The following is a 20,429-nucleotide window of genomic DNA, read 5'->3' as shown; positions in this document are numbered from 1 at the left end:
AGTCCACTATTTATACTAGTGGCTTTGCTAAATTAAGAGCCAACTAGTATAGAAAATCAAGGAGTAAAATATTAAAAATCCCTACATAATCTCCCACTAAGTCAACAAAAATTTCAGCTAATTAATCTTGGAAAAATTCTGCTTTGGTCCTCCTTCTTTTCTTCTTTCTTCAATCTAGCCCAATTGTCTCCTTTTTCTTCTATTTAGCCCCAAATTGCACCCCTGCACAAAATTCAACAAAAACATGGAAAAATTAGTGGTGCACTCTCATAAATTAATCAATTTAATTACATAAAATATGTAACTTTAGCATTTAATCAGTATACTTGTATATGCAGTAATGATTTATATTTACGTAGAAATGTTTAATGGAATCTTTACTTGATAATCTTATGTTAAAAAATTTCGATTTTGTTAGCACCATTGAGTTTCATTACTCAGCATACAATTTGTTTGTTATTGTGCACAGGTTTGAAGCTTTGTCCAAAGTTTATTTGAGTGTCTATAGCATTCAAGAAGATCTCAGAATTTAGCTTCATTTGATTTGTAACAATTATTTATGTTAGAGTAGTAAATGGCATGTACCTAATTGTCTAAGATGTTTTTTATTCTAGTACTTAGTGACTTTGGTTATTAATGTGGTTATTGGGCATTTTAGTATTACTTTGACACTTATTTGGTCATTCGATTAACTTTTGATGGATTTTGATTTATAAAATACAAGATTGGCATGCAAGGTTGTTAGTTAATAATTTACTTGTCATATGATATTTTGATGCATTAAGTTATTTGTTATGAAATTTTGAGTTGGTTTTAGTATGTGTAAGTTGTGTATAAAAGTTTGGTTGCATGCTAGACTTCTTTTAGTACTTTTTAGAAGTCTAATTGCATCCCAAATTTTGTATATTTGCGCTAATATATTGAGATGCAACGAATATGTCTTGAGACATCAAAAATATTTTTGGCAACTTGGTACACTTTTGGGTAGGTCTTGAGATATGACATGTTTGTCTTGAGACATTGAGCACTTTATCTCAAGGCACAAAATATAGAATCTAAATTAAGAGAAAATAGGTCTAAGGTCTCGAGATAAGCAGTCTTGTCTCAAGACAATCTACAAATTGTCTACTGAAAGTTTGAATTAGTTACATGTATGAGGTTTAGATTGCATATCATTAATAGAAGAATGCACATTGTAATGTCATAATGTTATAATAATTATTATACATTTACAATTTAATTATATAACAATTGATATATTATATGTTCTTAAAAGTGTACATATATTATTTTTATAATATAATATGTACTAAAGATAATTATGTCACATTACAAAATAAATTCATATTGTAATATTTATTTTAATTATATAAATATTAGTTAATTTTTGTTTAAAATAATTTATTTAATTGAGTTGATCAAATAATAAAAGGGATAATCACAAATCTAGCAATTTTGATGATTCTATCCCATTGTTCAGTTAAGTTTACACATACAAAAGAATCATATTTAAGAGAATAAAATGTTAAATAGTAATATTTTCTGATAAAAATTATTTAAACATATTTAAATTTATTATATTTATTATTAAAATATTTATATGTTATGTATTAGTTTGTGTAAATTTTAATCAAGGTTAAAGGTTAATCTTGATGCCTAAAGCATAGGTTTATTTGTTAAGAGTTTTGTGTTGTTGGATGTAAAATTTAAATATTTTGGAGGACCCGAACCTGCAATCTTGGGACACATGATCAAGGATTGCAGTGCGTTCGGGAAAATTGGCGTACATATATCTTACCTGAAAATGCTATAACTGTTCTTACGACCATTCCGAACTATTTTCTACAAACATCAATGATTCCTGTTGGGGGTGTGTAAAAAGATAGCTATGAATTTTATTTAGTTGATTGGAACTCTTGATGGTGGAGGAGTCGGGTTGAGAAGACGAGCGTTTTTTTGACCCAACGGATATTAGGCGAAAATCCTAAGGGAGAAATAGGAAGTAAAGGAGGCGTTGCTGGTTCGTGTTGAGAGAGTAAATTGTTGTTTCATTTGGCGCTCGCTCTCTAAGGTATGGGCTGATATTCGTGAGTCGTGAGCACACTTTTTGGTCTATCGGAGTCGGCCAGATGTGGCTTGTGGATAGATCTTCTGATAAATTATGCCCACGTGGTACCATTGAAGAGATGAAGGTTATAAACATGACAAATGCCCAAGGCTGATTTGGAGAATGTCCTCCCATAAATTAAATACCATGAATGCCCCGACTGAAGCACTGCTTCGGGGAAATTCTTTTTTGCAGATAAGCGATTGGGATATGCAGAGTCAATCTTGGCAGCAAATTTGGAGATAAAAATCGCCTGAAAAGGCGCGGCAATTCATGTGGTTAGCCTTGCGGGGGGAAAATCCTTACTAATGGGGAGTGTTACAGAAGATATTTATCTGATAGTGAAATTTGGTGGTCTGTGCAACACTTGTTGTGAAACAGTTCATGCCTTAAGGGACTGATTTGGCTAAGGAAACTTGGTCGCTAAATAGTCCCTCATGATCGACTGTCCAGGCTCTTTCTCTACCATTACAGCCTTGGATATTGGAGAATATTACAGGTACCTTCTTGTCGAGTTTTCAGTGTGTGCCGTGGGAAACGATGTTTGGGATTGCGGCTTGGAAATTATGGAAACAAAGGAGCCTCTAATCTGATGAACGGGTGCATTTCTCGGCTTTTCAGCTTGTTAGACAGTATTAAAGCTGGGCAAAATACTACAAGGCATCTGAGGGTATCATACGGGGAAGTCCATAGAGAGAAGCCAAAGGAGGGGATAGAGTGTGTCACTAATGACCGTTGAAACCGTTGTTAAATATAAATTTTCTATGTTGTAATTGAATTATAAAGTAGTATAGAGAAGTAGTATCGATTCCAGAAGGATTCGGACTCCTAACAACGTTTTTATGTGATCATATTCTAAAGTCGTGGTAACTGTCATGCCCATGACTCGTTGCGTGCTGAACTGAAAAAAAATAAATAAAAGGGGATTTTAGTTGATAAAAAAATATAAAAATTAATAGAATGAAATAATAACAGAACGATAATTGAAAAATAAAATTTAATAATTGAAATTAATTTGGCAAATCAAATATGTAAATTCTTAGCCTCAATCTCGGTACGTCCCGAACTCGAATTGATCCTTGAAAGTAGATTTTTCCTTCCAAACAATAAATTGATTATAGCGATCAAGGACGCCTCAACCGTAACTCTTCCTTGTATAATTGGTTTCAGTACTACCTGCAAACCAACCCTTAAAGGTTATTTAACCACATAACATGCGTCCACAATTTAAGATCTCGACAGCCTTATAATCTAGAAGAGCCCAACTCGAATTAACGGTCTCAACCGCGTGAGTAGTTTAAATTCGATCTCTATCTCCCTTGATGGAATCCAATTAGCCTTTTCTAATTGGACATGCCAATTTATCCGTGGGAACTCAAATACGGCAGATGACTGACTCACTTTCCTAATTGTACGCCAAAACAACTCCCTCTCAACGTGCACTTTGAGCTAAAATTGGATTAACTTTGAGGGAAGAATGTGACTATCCTATATTCCGGAGAGATAATGAATATCATTTTGGAAGGTTTTAGTACAGATTCATTTCTCACGATTCTCAATCGGAACAATGACCGGTCTAAAACTAAATGGGGATTAGTTGAGCATGAGATTAATCATGCTTTGTTGGATTATAAAAATGAATTTTAATGTAATGATGATAGGTGAAAAAAGGAGGAGAATTTAAAAGCAATTGCACCAAAATAAGGAAAAAAAATAGCAGAGTGATTGACAAGCTAGAGATGTAAGAAATGAAAATTTGTTTTGAATTACAAGCTTTTTATACACTCTCAAAAGCTAATTTAGCATGATTTCCTCCTAAAATTATGTTTTAGCAATAAAAAACAGATATTTTTCTAATTATAAGATTTGATAAAATCTAAATCTAATGATTTTATCATCCATCAATTCTGCAACTTTTCAATTTGGCTCTTTTTCTTACTTTTGTTTCAATTAAGCCCAATTTGCTTATTTTTTGAACTTCAACATCCCAATTACATCCTGATAAAATTTAGGGTCTGTTTAATTGCCAGTAAAATATTTTCCGTAAAATGATTTCGGAAAATGTTTTACTTTTCTCAAAATGATTTATTGGAAAATATTTTCGGTGTTTGATTGAATCTGTAAAATATTTTCTACTGTTTGGCGATTTCTGAAATATTTTTGAAAAATTGTTTTACATATATTGATATATATTAATAATTTTTATATTTTAAATTATTTTTACATATATTGCAATGATTTATTTATAATAATATTCAATTATTAAGCCACAATATTAATCGTTATAAATTGAAAAAAAATTAATATCAAATAAATTATTTGTAATTGTGTTAAAAAACAAGTATTGAATAATTAAAAAAATAAGTTACTGGAAAATCGATAAATAGAAGTAATTTTCTACCAGGAATGAAGGAGGCGATAGAGAGGAGAGTACGGAAAATGTCTTACGGAAATTGAAAGGGTAAGACATTTTGCCTAAAATGTAACCTATTTTCCCTTGTTTTGGAGTTCATTTTCCAAATGGAAAATATTTTCCGCCAATCAAACGCTGGAAAAGTTGGAAATGATTTTCCGAAAAATCAATTCCTTCAATTAAACAGACCCTTAAACAAGAAATCAGAAACTTAATAACATTCTATTCAAAATTAATTTGTTATCAGCCACCAAAGAGTTGGATGACAGTCTAAGGAACTGGGTGATCGGTTTTGGAAAGAATATCGAGAAAGTCTCATTACTCCATGCAGACTGCAGAGCTGCAAGCGATCTTAGTAATAATTGATTAACTCTTTTTAGAAAACAAACCCAACAAAAGAATATATTGTATAAATAATTAATATTAATCTACTGGAATTAATATTTCAAAATTTGAATTTAAATTTCAAAAACTATTTAAAAATATAACATTATCATTTTTCAAATCTATAAATTTGATAGAAATTTGTTTAGTTATGAGTATAAAATCCTTAAAATATTTTTGGATTTGATAAATTCATATTTTATATTTTTCTAATATATGTTATATTGAGTCTCAACTAGTTTCCACTTCACTCTTACCATTTACATGATAATTGAAATCTAAATCCAAAATTTTCCACACAGAACATTAATGAAATCTTAGGGTTCAAGAGTAAGATAAAAGAAAATTCAATTTTTCTTCCAAAAAGAAGTTTTATACAGACTCATACCCTCAACTTTTTATTTGGAAAGGAGAAATGATTGAATGATTGAATTTAAAAAAAATGACAAAAATTCATCAAAGTAACTACATCTTACATTTACACCACACCAAAGACGTAAATTTAACTTGTTTAAGTTAATAAGCCTTTAATTCTTCACCTGCCTTCATTATTCCCTAACTCTGTATTATTAGCAAATAAACATTCAATAACGAGTATGAAGAAAGAGAAAGAGAAAGAAAAATTGATAACCAGCCGAAAGGTCTAAATTTCTGACTATATCCCAACCCCAAATCCCAGCCTCACCTAAAATCACACAACTCACCTTCCCCTACCAAACGGACTAGTACTTATTTCATGCACTTTCCTGCCTAAATTTTTCTCCATTGACTAGAAGTTAACTCATCACAATTCCCAAAACAACTCCGAAGCATATGTCCTTGCTTTCAGAGCTGAATGAAACATGCAAGGAGAAGGAACTATTACCAAGTCATCAGAAGATTGCTGCTTGCTATATCGATCCCAAATGACCTTGAGACGACCCAGGAGGTTTGATGCAGCCATCCATGAACCTACAGCAAAATCCAAAACAATCTATACAATTGCATCTCCAGACCGACCAAAGCCCCCACACCAGGTGGCTTCCTCTTTGCTTGAAACTCCAGAAAGATCTTCACCTTTGGCCTTGACTTTTCCATTTACAAGTACATCATAAGTAGCGTCATCAGGTACAAGACCTCTATCAAGCATTTCATTATGTAATCTCAAAGCCTCTTCTAGATTCCCGTACCTAAAGTTTCCAGCAATCAAAGCATTATATATAAGAACGTTAGGAGTAATGCCCTTTCTATCCATCTCTTCTAAAACCTTGTAAGCATTCTCAAGATGTCCTTTACTACAAAGACCATTTAACAGAACAGTATAGGTAACCATATCAGGCACAATCCCCTTGGACAGCATCTCTGAATAAAGATTAGATGCAAGGTGTAATTTACTCTCTCTCAAAAATCCATCCATTAGTGTGGTGTATACTTGTATATCACAAGGAACTCCCTCCTTTATCATTTTCTTGTGCAAGTCATTAGCTGCTTCCATATTATTTACATTCCTAAACCCACGAATCAGGCTGTTGTAAACAAATTCATTTGGAGATAACCCAACTTGTTGGAGTTCAGAAAAAAGTTCACATGCTCTGACCATGTCTTGCTTCTTGCAGAACCCTTCAATGAGCGCACTGAATGCAGTAACATCCAATTGCAAACCTTTTCTTTTCATCTCATGATGCATTTTCAGAGCAAGATCCATGTTATTGCTTTTGCAAAATCCATTCACCAAGGTAGTGTACGTTACAACATTAGGTGAAATTCCATTTTCATGCATTTCTTTATAAACTCCCATGGCAGAGTTCATGGCACCCTCCTTCACATATCCATTAATGATGCTATTGTATGTCATACATGTAGCGACAAAACCCCCTTCAACAAACACCTTCAACATATCCCTAGTCTCAGATGTACGACCAACTCTGCTCAAACCATTAATCATTATGTTGAATGTGTAGTCTGAGGGGACAATATGCACACCTATCATTTCATCAAAAATGTCTAAGGCCCGTTCAGCATCACCTTTTCTGAAATGCCCATCAATTAATGTTGAATATGTGATGGCATTAGGTTTAAGGCCCTGTTCAAGCATCTTTGAAAATACAGTATGTGCCATATCCATATTCCCCGCTCTACAGTAGACAAGAATCATGTTATTATAAGAAACATTACTAGGTACCTGACCATTAGCCACCATTCTCTGCCATAAACTGCAAGCTTCTTTCACTTTACCATCCTTAGAGAAATGATTTAAGAAAATATTATATGTAAAAACATTGGCAATGCCAGACTCAATTGCCTCGTCAAACAAATTAGATGCCTCATTCAGTGAGGAAGCTTCTAAGAATCCACGAATCAAGGAATTCACATTAAAAACAGTAGGTTGAATATCCATGATTTTCATTTCTTCATAAAGTTCATACGCCTTTTTAACATTCTGATTCTTACAACACCCTTCAATCAAAACTGCATACGTAACCTGGTTAGGCGCAAGCCCATCCTCCTTAATCTTGTTATACAAATTCAAAGCCTGATCAATATCACCTTGCTTGCAGTATCCCTTCATTAAACTAGTCGCAACCACCAAATTCAACTGCTTCCCAGAACTCAACATCTCATCCTTGAGCCTCAATGCCTCTGCCAAGTTTCCCTGTTTCACAAAAGCCCCAATAACAATTGTAAATGTACCCTCAGAAGGAACCCATCCCCTATCCTTCATTTCCCCCAATAACTCGCCAGCCATATTCAGATCAGGTTTCCGACAAGCAGCCTGAATCGCAATACTATAAACTGCAGCATCAAGTTCTATCCCTTGAGCCTTGGCCTCCCTGAAAAACTTCTCAGCTTCCAAAGGCTTCTCTTCTTTCAAGAAAGCACGCATCATCAAATAAACTGTAAAACAATCACCTGCAACTCCAATGGAAACCATCTTCTCATACAACTCCCTGGCTTTATCCATCAAATTCCTCCTAACCAATGCTGTTAAAAGAATATTCGTAAAGGGAACCCAAGGAACTACATTGCGCTCAATCATTCCATTAAAACAATCCACGGCATCATCGATCCTATTGAATCTAACATAACCATTCAACAAGTAATTAAAAGCTCGGGAATTCAACTCAAAATCAAACCTTTTTGTGGTATCAATCAAGTGATCTAAGAAAGCAAGTGGGGCAGGCCCTGAATGGTCTGAACCAAATTTATCATTGAGAAAATATTGAACATGTTTATAGGTCTGGGAGGATCTTACCAAAATGTGAAGCAGAACACAAAAGGCATCGATGCTTTGGACAAAATCCCGTTTCTTTTTGATGGAACGGTAGTACTTCAAAGCCGATGGGGGATCGTCTTTGTGGCTGAGAAGAGTGTTTATGACATGTGATTGGGTCAAGCTGGCGTCTTGTGTGGAGAATGATGTCAGGTGGGGTTCATTGGAACTGGAAATGGGGCAATCGGAATCTGAGAAGGGTTTTCTGGTAAAGTGCGAATCAGAGGGGATTTTCTCAGGAGAAGTTGGTGGTTGAGGCGTAGAGCAAAGGCATTTGGGGCTTGGGAAACAACGGAGAAAAATAGGTGGAATGGATGGAGGATTTCTAAATGGAGACTTCATCTTGCTCAGCTGAATGTCGAAACCTTAAGCCCTAATTTCGAATGGGCAAGGCAATTTGAAATAATTGAATATGATGCATAATAAAATATGTTACATCATGAAAAATTATATTATACTATTAAAAAGTTCTGGAAAAAATAAATTTCATTCACTTTTACTAGATAATTACATTTTGTGTGCAATGTGCACCTCATACTCACATACATATTTTAGTTTTAATAGTAAAATGAATAATGACATTTTTACTCTTTGATTTAACATATATAAATTAATTTACCTATTTTTTAATTAAAATATTAAAATATAATTTAACTTTTGATACAAAGATTTCCATAATAAATTTACTATAAAATATATTTATGTATTAAATTCAAGTAAAACGAATAAACGAATTATTAGTGTAAAAATAACCTAAAGAACTTTAACTTTACATGGCTCAATTTTCAAATAATCTAACCCTGAAAGTATTTAATAAAACCCATGATAACTCAAATTATGCTTAAAAATGTCAAAATGTAATAAAACTGTCTAAAATAAACATTAATTAATGGTATTATTTTTAAATAAATTTTAATTTTTAAGTATATTTATGCATTTTGATATTTAAATTAAAATTACAAATATTATTTATGTATATTGATATTAATGTGTAACCGATTCTATCATAATCATGATATTATTTGTTGGGATGAAGTATACTAAGTTGTTGGGATTAGAATTCATTTAGATAGTCTTGAGATTAGATTTGATGCGATTAAAAATAATAGTAATAGTAAATTGAGAAAAATATCAAAATTATACATGAATTATGATTTAATGTGCGTTAGAAATTTCTAAAGAACTAGTGAAAGGGAGGATTAGATAGTGCATGAAATGCATTGTGATATTTGATTCTGGTTACACGAATTGTCATTCATTTGTTGGATAAGATAAAAACGACACTTCACCATCTAGTTTTTGTTGTTTATTTCTTCTGTTTTTTGCTCTAAAATAGGCGTACTATTAGTTCATGCCATTGTTTTGGATGTCAATTTTCTATACATTACAGAAACTACGGCCAAGAAACATTAGAGCAAGTTATGGCAAATGCACTTTCAAATTTTAGTTCTAATCGATTTGCAATTCGAGTTGTTTGTTTAGCAGTATCTGGGGTTAACCATCCTTATAAGCTAATCAATATGTTGTTTAATGTACAATACTGGGACAAAAGTTGTAAATCATTATCTTATGAATTTCTAAATGTTACATGATCCCTTTTATTGTTCTCCACAAAAGTTAAATTCCTTATTACCGTGATATGGTGAAATATTAATCTGATTATGTAGAAGTCTTGACAATGTAATAGCTATAACTATATAGTGGCAAAATAATGTGTCCATGATTATCTGTTATATTAGTTTGTTGGTCTTGATTTTTTTTTCTTTCTGTATATTAGGTATGGACTTATTTGGATCATGACAACGTTGGTCTTTATGCTTCCTTCCTTTAGAAATCGGGCTACATACCTTATGCAAAAGCACAGTGATGGTCACTAAACTAACTAAAAATACGACTAAGGTAAGCGCACCTATCGAACAATAGTATAGTTATGGTGAGTAGGGAATACCGTATTCACGAGGACTAAAAGTACTAGTAATTACCGCTATTCTATTATTTAGCCGACAATTTGGAGTGATTGTTTTTAATCTAAAATTACTAAACTAATTTAACTGAGAAAGCAACAGAGAATAAAATAGGAAAATTATCGAAGATACCAATGAAATAGACAATACCCAGGAAAGAATCCACCTAGACTTCACTTATTATTATGAATTTAAATTTAAATGATTTATTCACTTGTGCATTGATCCGTAGAAATCCCTAAATTATATTAATATCTCTTTCGAGAGTAAGAACAACTGACTCTAGGTTGATTAATTAAAATCTCTTTCTAATTAAAACCCCTATTGTCGTATTAACTCGATCTACAGATTCCCCTATTAGATTTGACTCTAATCCGGTAGATTTATGTCGTCCTATATCTAGGATTGCATGCAACTCCACTCAATTATGCTAGATCAACTCTTAAACAATGACTTTTGCTCCACTGAAATAAGCACATTAAACATGAATTAATATCCTGAAAATATTAAAACACGAAATAAGCATACATAATTGAGAACAAGAATAAAGTATTTATCATATAAATCAGAAATCAAATGATAAGATTCATCATAGGTTTCATCTTCCCTAGGTATTTAGGGAATTTAGTTCATCATCTGGAATGAAAACATCTCAAAATTAGGATAACAACAAGACAACAAGAAACTCAATAAAACTTCGAAGGAAATTAAATGGAGATCTTCAATCTTGAAGGAGATCCGCTTCCGAGTTGAATCCAATAGCATTCTTCGAGTCTTTTCTTCAATCTTCTCTGAATGCCTTCTTAAGTCCTCTTCTTATTGTTATTTATAGATTTTAGAATGCTCAGAAAGCCTAAAAAATGAGTTTTTCTGCGTATTCAAAAAACAGGATGCGTTATCGACACGGCTGGCACATGGGCGTGTGGCCAGCCCGTGTGGGAATGCCCAGGCCGTGTGGTTCTTGGAAACAGCCCTATTTGTCCGATTTTGGCTCGTTTTTCACTCATTTACTCCTGAGTGCTCTTCTAAGTATAGAAACATGGATTAGGAGCATCAAATTCACTAATTTACATAATTAATCATCCAAAAACGCATTAAGAATGAGATTAAAATATATTACTTTTATAGCTTATCACATAGTGATGATACTACTTCTTGGAGCTTTGATGTTGGCTATATAAATGCAGCGGTTGTTGGAAATATATTCTTTGAAACAATTTGTTTACCTTTAATGAAAATATGTTCTTGTTCTTTTTTTTTCTTGTATGTACTCTCTTATTGATATGTTCTGAAACATATAGACTTAGATGATTAGTTTATGGTGATCTGCTTTGTTCTTCAAACTAAGACCTAAAACTAACAACTTGGTTTGAAAAATATTGTATAAAAGAAGCATTAGATCTTTGTATAATTTTTGTTTCAATATTTATTTGCTAGATTATGCTACTAACAACAACAAAGTTTCTAAAGAGGTTTTTGTTTGAAAATGAGGCAAAGGTGAAGCTGATAAATGGCAGATGTTTCATACTTTCATTAGCCATGAAAATTAGTTGAGTTCTTGCTAGATTTGTCAATTAGATCTATTAAATATTATTCCTTTTTTTTTTGTAGAATAGGAAGGTTACAATTAGGGAAAAGAAGAGTTTTAAGAAGGTAACATATGATTTGGTTTCTCTTCTTTTACATTTCTTACAAATGCAATAATTTTTTATGTTATTATTCATGTTTCTAATGTGGGGTTTTGGCATGATGCAGAGACCAAGAGGATTGAAGGCCATCGGGAGTATGGAAAGTGATTTAGACTGAAGATACATCAATAGTAGTAGCAGGGCCCTTTTTCTTTTTTGATATTTTTGGAGGAATATTTTTGGAGTTAATGTTTATGGGTTGGGGAAAAATATAGTGAAGTTAAAACAATGGTTTGGTTGCTAGGGTTTGTTTGGTGTATAGATGTTTGATATTTTTCATATATATAAAATGAGAATAATTATTGTTTTTGGTCCAATATTTGTAATTTTAACAACTATAATACCATGAGATTATGTTATGATTTTTATTAATTCATATTTTATAATAATTATATTAAAATGTTATTAAATTATATATTATTGTTTTTATTAAATTATATTAATAACAATTATATTAAAATATGATTAAATTATTTATTTTTATTTTATTTTTATTAAATTACATTTAATAATAATCTTATTAAAATTTAATAATAATAACAATAATTATCTACCAAAAATTTTTTGCTAAAAGTACTCGATCATTTTAGTTTTTTTTCTTATGCTATTATAACATCATTCTATTCAACCAAACACAAAATACTATTACAGTTCTATTCTATTTCATTCAACTAAACAATTGAATTATTAATTACAACTCTATTCTATTACAGTAAACCAAACATACCGTAAATCTTTCATTCGAATCTGAAAACTTGATTGAAAACCATGAAACATTTAATTAATTCAACCTTGAAAACTTGAGATTTCAAAAAATCAAAACCCTTACTCAAATAAATCCCTAATTTCCCGCCAAATTTATTCGAATAAGGTATAAAAAGCCATTGTAATGCAATTTGCATGCAAATGGATAAATACAATCTATTATCAATTTGCAAATAATAATGTATTTTTATTGCATTTAATCTTAAAATGGTTTTCCAAGGAAACAAGAGGAAATAAAGTTAGTTCGTTTACTAATACAAGTTATTTTTTCGTCTTACGATCCGACCATATAATACCACTTAGTGTTAGTTAAACATTAGACAACCAATGAACAACGTTTGATTCCATTTTATTTTGCGTGCAAAAACGATTTGAGGACAATAATATAATTCATGAATAATTTTATTAACAAATCTGTTTGAAAAATTACATGTATACTTAGATAAAAATACTACACTTAGGGCATTAGATCCAACAGCTACTTGATAAGTGAGTAGGACTTAAATCACAACTTGTATTTGTTGAGCATAATGCATTAACTTTCTAGACAATACCTAATAAATGTAGGAAGTTTCTAAACTATGTGAGCAAACCTTTGATGGCCATCTATATTCTTTTCCTATAGTAGTCACTTAGGTCAATTGTAACTTAACATATATTTGACTGAAAAAAATCGATAGATGATCTTTGTTCTTCATTCAACAAGCAGTCCATGAGGCAATTTTCTCATGAATTGCAACAACAATGTCAATGGATTTCAGGCAAATTTTGAAGGAAGTTTTAAGGTTCATTGAAGATGATTGTGGTAAAAATATAGAATTGATATCATGATTTTGAAACTCTATTTATGAAAAGTAATAGATTTGTTCAATTTATTTGTCTAAAGTTTTTTCTCGTTAATCAAATTAAATCATATATTTTTGAAGAAATTGTTGTTGCAAAATCTTTAAAGAGTCTTACATTAAAGATTTACAGATTGTTATTACAATTAAGGAGGCCTATGATTTATCCAACTATTAATTTGATGATCTAATGAGTTCTTTGCAAGTGTAGGAAGAAAGGTTGCTTGGGTCAACCAAAAAGAATGAAGAAAATGCATTTCAAGTGAAACATGATTTCATTTAGAAGGAGAAGACAAAATTGTACAAGTCGTGGTAGTGGCAGAGGTGGTTTTCATGGAAGAGGCCATGGTAGAAGCCAAAGAAAAGGTTGAGGCAAAAAAACGTTCTAATGAAGTAAGACAAAAAAAAAAAAAACCAAGTCAAAATGAAGCTTATTGCTGACAAAAGCAAAAGGATGAAAGCAACCAAGCAAGTTTTGTGTAGAAAACAATTAACGTAAGTTGTTCATGGCATTCTTTGTGAAAAAGAAAAATCTAATAATGTTTGAGTTTTGGGCAGTGGATGTTCCAACCGTATGTCAGGTATATGATCATTGTTTAAAGAGCTTAACGAGTCCAAAATTTATTTATTTTTTAAAAATTAAACCAAATAGATTTAAAATTTCTTTAAAGAATTTGGTGCATCATTAATGAATAATGTAATGACAGCTCATCAATAAATTAAACAAAAACATGGAAGACTTATAAATAAATACTAATCATTTTATTTAAACATAATTGAACATTAATTATAACTATTATAACTCTAGATTAAGAATCTTGAGCTTAGGATTTAAAGTCTTGGGTTTAAATAAGGTTTTGGGTTGGATTTTTGTTTTATTTAATGATGTTATTATTCACGATGATGTATGTGGCTTATGCATCGATAATGTGTCAAATATTTTCTTTTCCTTTAATGTTCTATTTTCTAAAAGAATGAAAACTTTTAAAGTGCGACTAACATGATCTATAAACACTTCTATATTATATTTATTAAATTAAAATAAGTTATAATTAACTTAGCTGAGTCCTTTCTAATTAAAATTATTTTGAATTTGAATTTTTTTGCACAAATCACGATAACTTTTTAGGATCACTTATTCTAACTAAATCAAGTTTAGTTTTAATTTGGATGAGTGGCAAGAAATTTCCATTCTTCATAATTTTCATTGTTTTAAATCTTGCTGGCGATTGGATTTAGAGTAAATCACAAAACAAATATTTGAAGAATGTTTGGTTCATGAGTTGCAAGAAATTTCCATTCTTCATAACCAAACCAAATTCAATTTTACTTGAGTAAACTTATGTTATTTGAATTTAGATACTAGTAGGATAGATAATACGTTTGCATATGTATATATTTTTTAAAATTTACATTTTAGAGATCTCTGTATCCATATTTATCAAATATGGAGTAAGTTATCAAAATAATCACTTTTGTTTGTTTGAGTTATATTTTAGTCACTTATGTTTGAAATGTTATGTTTTAGTCACTTGCGTTATTGCGTTGTAATATTTTAGTCATTGAGAGCTAATTATCGTTAATGGTGTAACGGTAAGATAACATAACACATTAAATCATCATTTCAAACAAAAATTTAGGTTAAATTATACAATTGATCCCTATATTTTTTTCATTTTGAGCAATTTAATTTTTTCTTTTATGTTCTTTGAACTTTCTTTTTTCTTTCTTTATTTTCCATTCTCTTCTCCTCTCCCTCTCCTCTGTTTTACTCCTTCTTCATTTCTTTTAACATAGTTTTTCTATGTTTTCTATTTATTAAAACTAGTCTCTATACTTTTATTTTTTAACAATTTAAATTTTTCTTTTTATTTCTTTATTTTATTTTTCTTATTTCCTTTTATTTTCTCTCTTCTCATATTTTTCATTGCGAAACATAATCTTTGCCCACCAAATAAACAAGTCCTTATTTCTTTCACATGATGCCTAAATTGAATTTTCACTCAAAATCGAATATCAATTATTTTTAATCAAATCTCGATTTGAATATAACCTAATTGTGAAACTAAAATTGGATCTAACTAATCAATAAAAAAATCTTATCCTTATTCAAATCTAAGCATAAATTGAATTCTTTATATGCAAAACAATTTTTTTTTTCGTTTCCAAACTTTTACAGAATCGTGTAGATTATTCTTTTCCTTTTCTTTTATTTTCTGACGAATAAAATTAAGCAAACGATAAAATTGATCTAAATCTTCTTGGATATTCCCAAGCAAGCTTGATTGAAAACCGAACATGGATGAACCGAAGAGAGAAAGGGAGCATGGAACCAAATTGGTTTGGTAAAGTTGAGGGTAAGTTTTGTATGGTGGTCATTTTAGTCATTGAAAGTGTAGAGCTTGTTTGAAGAATTCATCAAACAACGTAGTTTCGAAAGGGCGAGAATGTTGTAGGTAAGATAAATAAGGTGGTCGTGGGGGTTGGTTAGGAGGTTAAGGGAATGGACTCAGGAAACTTTGTTGAGGGTGGACTGCCATCAGCCATGACTAGCGAGGTCTTTGAGTGAGGCGAGCTTGTGGATTAGGTCATTGAGAGATCCGAATTGGTTTGTTAAAGCGATAATGAATGATGAGGTTTTGTAATTGTGGGGTGAGAATATGTGAAGCAAGTTTTATTTTGGTTTAAGCTTTTGCCTTTTTCTTTTTTCATAAACATAATAAAGTTTTAACAAATGTAAAATATAGAAAAACTACGTTAAAAGAGATAGAGAAGGGAGGAAAAAAGAGAGAAAAGTAGAAGAGAATAAAAAATGAAGAAAAAAGGAAAGTTAAAATAATATAAAAGAAAAAATTAAATTGCTCAAAATGAAAAAAATATGGGGAACAATTGTATAATTCAACCTAAAATTTTGTTTGAAATGATGATTTAACGTGTTACGTCAACTTGCTAATACATTGTTAATGATAATTAACAAAGACAAAGTGACAAATGTTACAACACGTTAATGAAAATGAGTAAAACAAAATATTTCAAATATAAGTGACTAAAATATAATCTGAGATAAACAAAATTGACTATTTTGATAGTTTACCCTTAAATAAGTTTGTTTTGAAAAAAAAGATTGGTAGTTAACTAGATTAGGTGGAAACCCCATTGCCATGTTAATGGTTATCCAATGGGTGAGGTTAGAGATGATGATTGAAAAGGTCAAGATGCTTCACTTGTATTAAATTGCTAATACTCTTGGTCTTGGGGCCCATTTTCAATTTAACTTCCACACGTCCTTTTCATCTTTGTGGAAAAGCAAGGGATCTTGAGAAAGTAAAAATAAAGTAATTATTTGGTAAATAAGATTTTACTATATGTTTTATTTATTAATTTTAATTTTTTAAATAAAATTGAAAGATACATAATAAAATTTCAATCCCGTTTATAAAATTAAAATTTTTATCAATAATTATATAAAATGGATTAAACTGTGAAATATTTTGTGAAATTTTGAAGGAAAAATATTGATGGGGTTCATGTAGGAGTAAGGCATATTTTCATGCATTTAACTAAAAAGTTAGTCAAGATATAGAAAAGGTATATTATAATCCAAGCTTCTCTTTCTGGAAATGACAAAGAAAGTGAGAATTGCTGACCCATGAACTACTCTCTTATTTTTTTAATGTCTGGAACAAAAAATTCCAATATGGCTCTTTCCATGTTATTTCCTTATTTGTCAACTAGAGTAAAAAAGATTCTGATTCATGTCTGGGGGATTTGCAACCTTCAATTGAATTTTATTTAAAATATAATTAATATCAGTTGAATTCCTTTATTTATTAAAAAAAATAAGTAATTCTAATTGTTTACGTTTGATATTAAGATTTTTTCGTTTTTTCAAGAACGGTATTAAGATCATTAAATTCGGATTTTTACATAATTTGAGTTGTTTAGGGACGAGTTTGATTCTATAATAACTTACTCAAAAAAAAAACTAAACTAAACTCAAGCAGCTTGCCAACCAAGTTATGCTATGTGGTCAAGGACATATATCTTGCCCCCCCCCCCCCCCAAGTTAAATTAACTGCCAAAATCCCCCACACCCCAAATCAAGTGATGAGTCTTGAAACCTGACTTGAGCATGGCTTTCCTTACTTCTTGTTGGCTTATTATTGAATCTATAGTCATCCCTCCTGGATATTTTCTCAAATGGTTTTATTTGAGCTTCTATATCCACCCTTTTCTTCTTTGTGCTTGCCAAATTTTTCTGTGTCTCAAATGGCTGAAAAGATGCACTTTAGCTTTGTTGACTTATCCTTTTAGAGTCATCTACTTTTTGGTTTTTTATGTTTATAAATTTTGTAGATATTGTATCATCTATATCTTCTCTTTTATTAGAGTTAAGGAGGTTGATTCAAAACAAGTGTTGATCTTTGAAGCTGCTGATAATATTAGTCAAAATCAGCTCATCAGCTTATGTATTTGTTCAAGCATGCCATCCAACGCATGGAAGACTGAATTTGTAGAGGCTAATGGTTGTGAAGATAACCATGAAATTCTTCCTGGAAGAGAGTCTTCGAATATGGAAGACTGGAGCTTTTATTGTCTTCAAAAGGACTTGAGCGCATATGAATGTTCATCTTCCTTCTGCATTTCTCCATCCATGGATGAATCATATTTGAATGAATATTCACCGTTGTTTAGTTCCTTGAGCTCACCATTGATGCAAGAATGTTCATTACCAGCTTGCGGCTCTAGTTCTCGAGTTTTGGAGAGGGAGGTAATAACCACAGCAAGAGATGAGGATGAATCAGAAGGTTTTTACAAGAAATATTCTGAAAGAATGAGATGGTTTGATATTTTAAACCATGACAGGACTCAGGGAATAAGTGAGTATTTTTCTTTGATTGGTTACTTTTATGTGTAATCTTATTGTACTCATTGATTGGTTACTTTTAGGTGCAATCTTGAACGAGGAAGTGGGGATCCCAAGTTCATTGGAGAACATCAAGGTGAAGGATTTGACAATCCCCTACATATCATGGAGCAAGCAGGATAAAAAGAAGTTTTTGAGAAGTTTACAAAGTGATTTTGAGTTGGTTTATGTGGGTCAATCATGCTTGACATGGGAGGCCCTGCATCATCAATACAGAAAGGTCAAGTTCCTGAGCTTGACCAACTGCTTGTTTGCTGATAATTTGGCAAAGGATTTCCAAAACTTCCAAGTATTGCTAGAAAGATTTTTGGAAGAAGAAAGGTATGTTTATAAGGGAAAGAGAGCTTGGAATTATGTTCAAGCAAGATTAGCTTCCAAGACCCTTCTTCAAGTTCCTAAACTCACAGGTATTTCTTTTAATAATTAATCTTCATTTCTATTATTATACAGTATGGGATTAACTATACTAGCTAACAGATTATAAGCACAACACAAAAAAAAATATAATAAAATATTACACAAAAATAACATAAATATGCATTAATAAATAAGGATTTTAAACATATTAGTATTAAATTCCAACTTGACTTTTCAACTTGGAAAAAGAAAGTCTGTGCTTACTGATATGGCCTTAGAGAAATGTATTAAAATGAAACTCCACGAAGGTACTTATCAGCCATAGAAAAATGCAGTTTAAATATAATATAATTAAGATCATTTATATTTGCATAAGTTTAGTACGACATGATCTGAGATATGGACCTTATTATTTATTTTAACAAGATTGAGATGCTAAGTTTAACAGCTTCATTGGAAAGATTACGTCTCTTCTATATAATTAAGAAATCTAGCCTCAATCTGATAATTCTTACAGGGTATTTGGAGGAAGAAAAAGATGGGAATAAAGGGGAAACAGTGGATGCAAAAGCGATGTTGAGGGCCATAGAGAAATGTATAAATGCTTTTGGAAAATTTATAACCACTGACAGGACTAAGAGTTGGTGGAAATTCAAGACTTCATTATGGACTCATCCTCCAACGGAGAATCCAAGAGATTTACATCTGCTGGCTGACCTAACCACTACACTTGCAAAGGTAAAGAAGTATTCAGGGACGGAATTCTTTGCGGTTAGAACTGTTCATAAGTGGACAAGTACTGTATGGACCTTCACACTTGGGTTGAAAACCCAATCCATAGATAGGTATAGTGACATGTTGGTGTAGGAGGAAAACTAAGGACTGCATTTTTAGAAGAGTTCAAAAACTGGAATGATGATATGAAATAATGATTATGTTTTCCTGTTTGAAGCAGAAGGAACTATGGTTGAAAGATTTACAAGGGAAACGAAAGTGCTGGTTTAACAAAGTTGTGAAACCTATGGAAGAGTCCCAGAAAGAGACAATGGTGTTTGCAATGATAGAGATGCAGTTGATATCGAGAGTATTGCAGATGTCAATTGTATCCACTTCTCAACTCAATTGGTGCCAACAAAAGCTAAACAACATTCAATTTAAAAGAGGGAGGCTTTTCAGGACTGCCACTGGCCCTCTTTTCCCATCCTCTTGATTTGCAGCTCATTTTAAAATTTGTAAAAGTAGAAAAACCTTAAAATACACACATGTACATATTTGTACGTGTTTGTAAATAACACGACCACATATATATATACATATTTGTATGTATTTGTAAATAACAAAAACCAAGATTAACTTGTAAGGTAAAGTATATTTTAATCAAATTATACTTTACTGGCATGCAGGGTTTCATGACTTCTCTTTACAATCATGATGTTAGGTATCTATAAATAAGGGACATGACAATTTGTGTATCATAAATCAAATTCGGTTAAATTTGAGTCAAGTAAGATATCAATTGTCTTTGCGCTTATTCGGACTTATCCTTATCCGATCTCCTATTATTTCCAATCAAGAAGAAATGAAAAACAAGATTTAATATTAAAGATGATATAACAATTAACTTAAATTTATTAATGTTTTAAAAATCAGATTGGAGATCAAATTGATCCGACTTTGATTTCCTATTCAATTAAATTAAATAAAAATATTTAAAATATGTGTTGAGACTTTA

The 20,429-nt window shown here is 31.2% G+C and overlaps 2 protein-coding genes across 3 annotated transcripts; one reads left to right on the top strand and one right to left on the bottom strand.

The window, feature by feature from the left end:
• Window positions 1–5,299: 5,299 nt before the first annotated feature.
• Window positions 5,300–8,565, bottom strand: LOC105777497 (pentatricopeptide repeat-containing protein At3g54980, mitochondrial). Its single transcript, XM_012600806.2, has one exon. The coding sequence runs from the start codon at window positions 8,494–8,496 to the stop codon at window positions 5,878–5,880; it is 2,619 nt and encodes an 872-aa protein (XP_012456260.1). The 5' UTR covers window positions 8,497–8,565; the 3' UTR covers window positions 5,300–5,877.
• An 8,911-nt stretch (window positions 8,566–17,476) lies between these two features.
• On the top strand, window positions 17,477–20,095 carry LOC105774894 (uncharacterized). 2 transcript variants are annotated; one of them, XM_012597466.2, is made up of 4 exons: window positions 17,477–18,293; window positions 18,364–18,747; window positions 19,215–19,542; window positions 19,653–19,821. In XM_012597466.2, exons 1-4 carry the CDS (start codon window positions 17,546–17,548, stop codon window positions 19,666–19,668), a joined length of 1,476 nt encoding a protein of 491 aa, XP_012452920.2. In that variant the 5' UTR covers window positions 17,477–17,545; the 3' UTR covers window positions 19,669–19,821. The 2 variants fall into 2 exon arrangements, with proteins under 2 accessions (XP_012452920.2, XP_012452919.2); XM_012597465.2 differs by having other exon boundaries at window positions 17,478–18,293; window positions 19,215–19,435; window positions 19,653–20,095.
• Window positions 20,096–20,429: the final 334 nt, after the last annotated feature.

The sequence above is a fragment of the Gossypium raimondii genome, chromosome 10, assembly GCF_025698545.1.
Source record: "Gossypium raimondii isolate GPD5lz chromosome 10, ASM2569854v1, whole genome shotgun sequence".
Lineage (NCBI taxonomy): Eukaryota > Viridiplantae > Streptophyta > Magnoliopsida > Malvales > Malvaceae > Gossypium > Gossypium raimondii.
This window is presented reverse-complemented; position numbering and strand designations above follow the sequence as displayed.

Excerpts from the sequence above, each read along its gene's own strand:
- LOC105777497 (XM_012600806.2), bottom strand. The coding sequence starts at position 8,496 with ATGAAGTCTCCATTTAGAAATCCTCCATCCATTCCACCTATTTTTCTC.
- LOC105774894 (XM_012597465.2), top strand. The coding sequence starts at position 17,546 with ATGGCTTTCCTTACTTCTTGTTGGCTTATTATTGAATCTATAGTCATC. Across the intron at positions 18,294-18,363 it reads TGACAGGACTCAGGGAATAA|GTGCAATCTTGAACGAGGAA; the intron begins GTGAGTATTTTT and ends GGTTACTTTTAG. Across the intron at positions 19,436-19,652 it reads TAACCACTACACTTGCAAAG|AAGGAACTATGGTTGAAAGA; the intron begins GTAAAGAAGTAT and ends TGTTTGAAGCAG.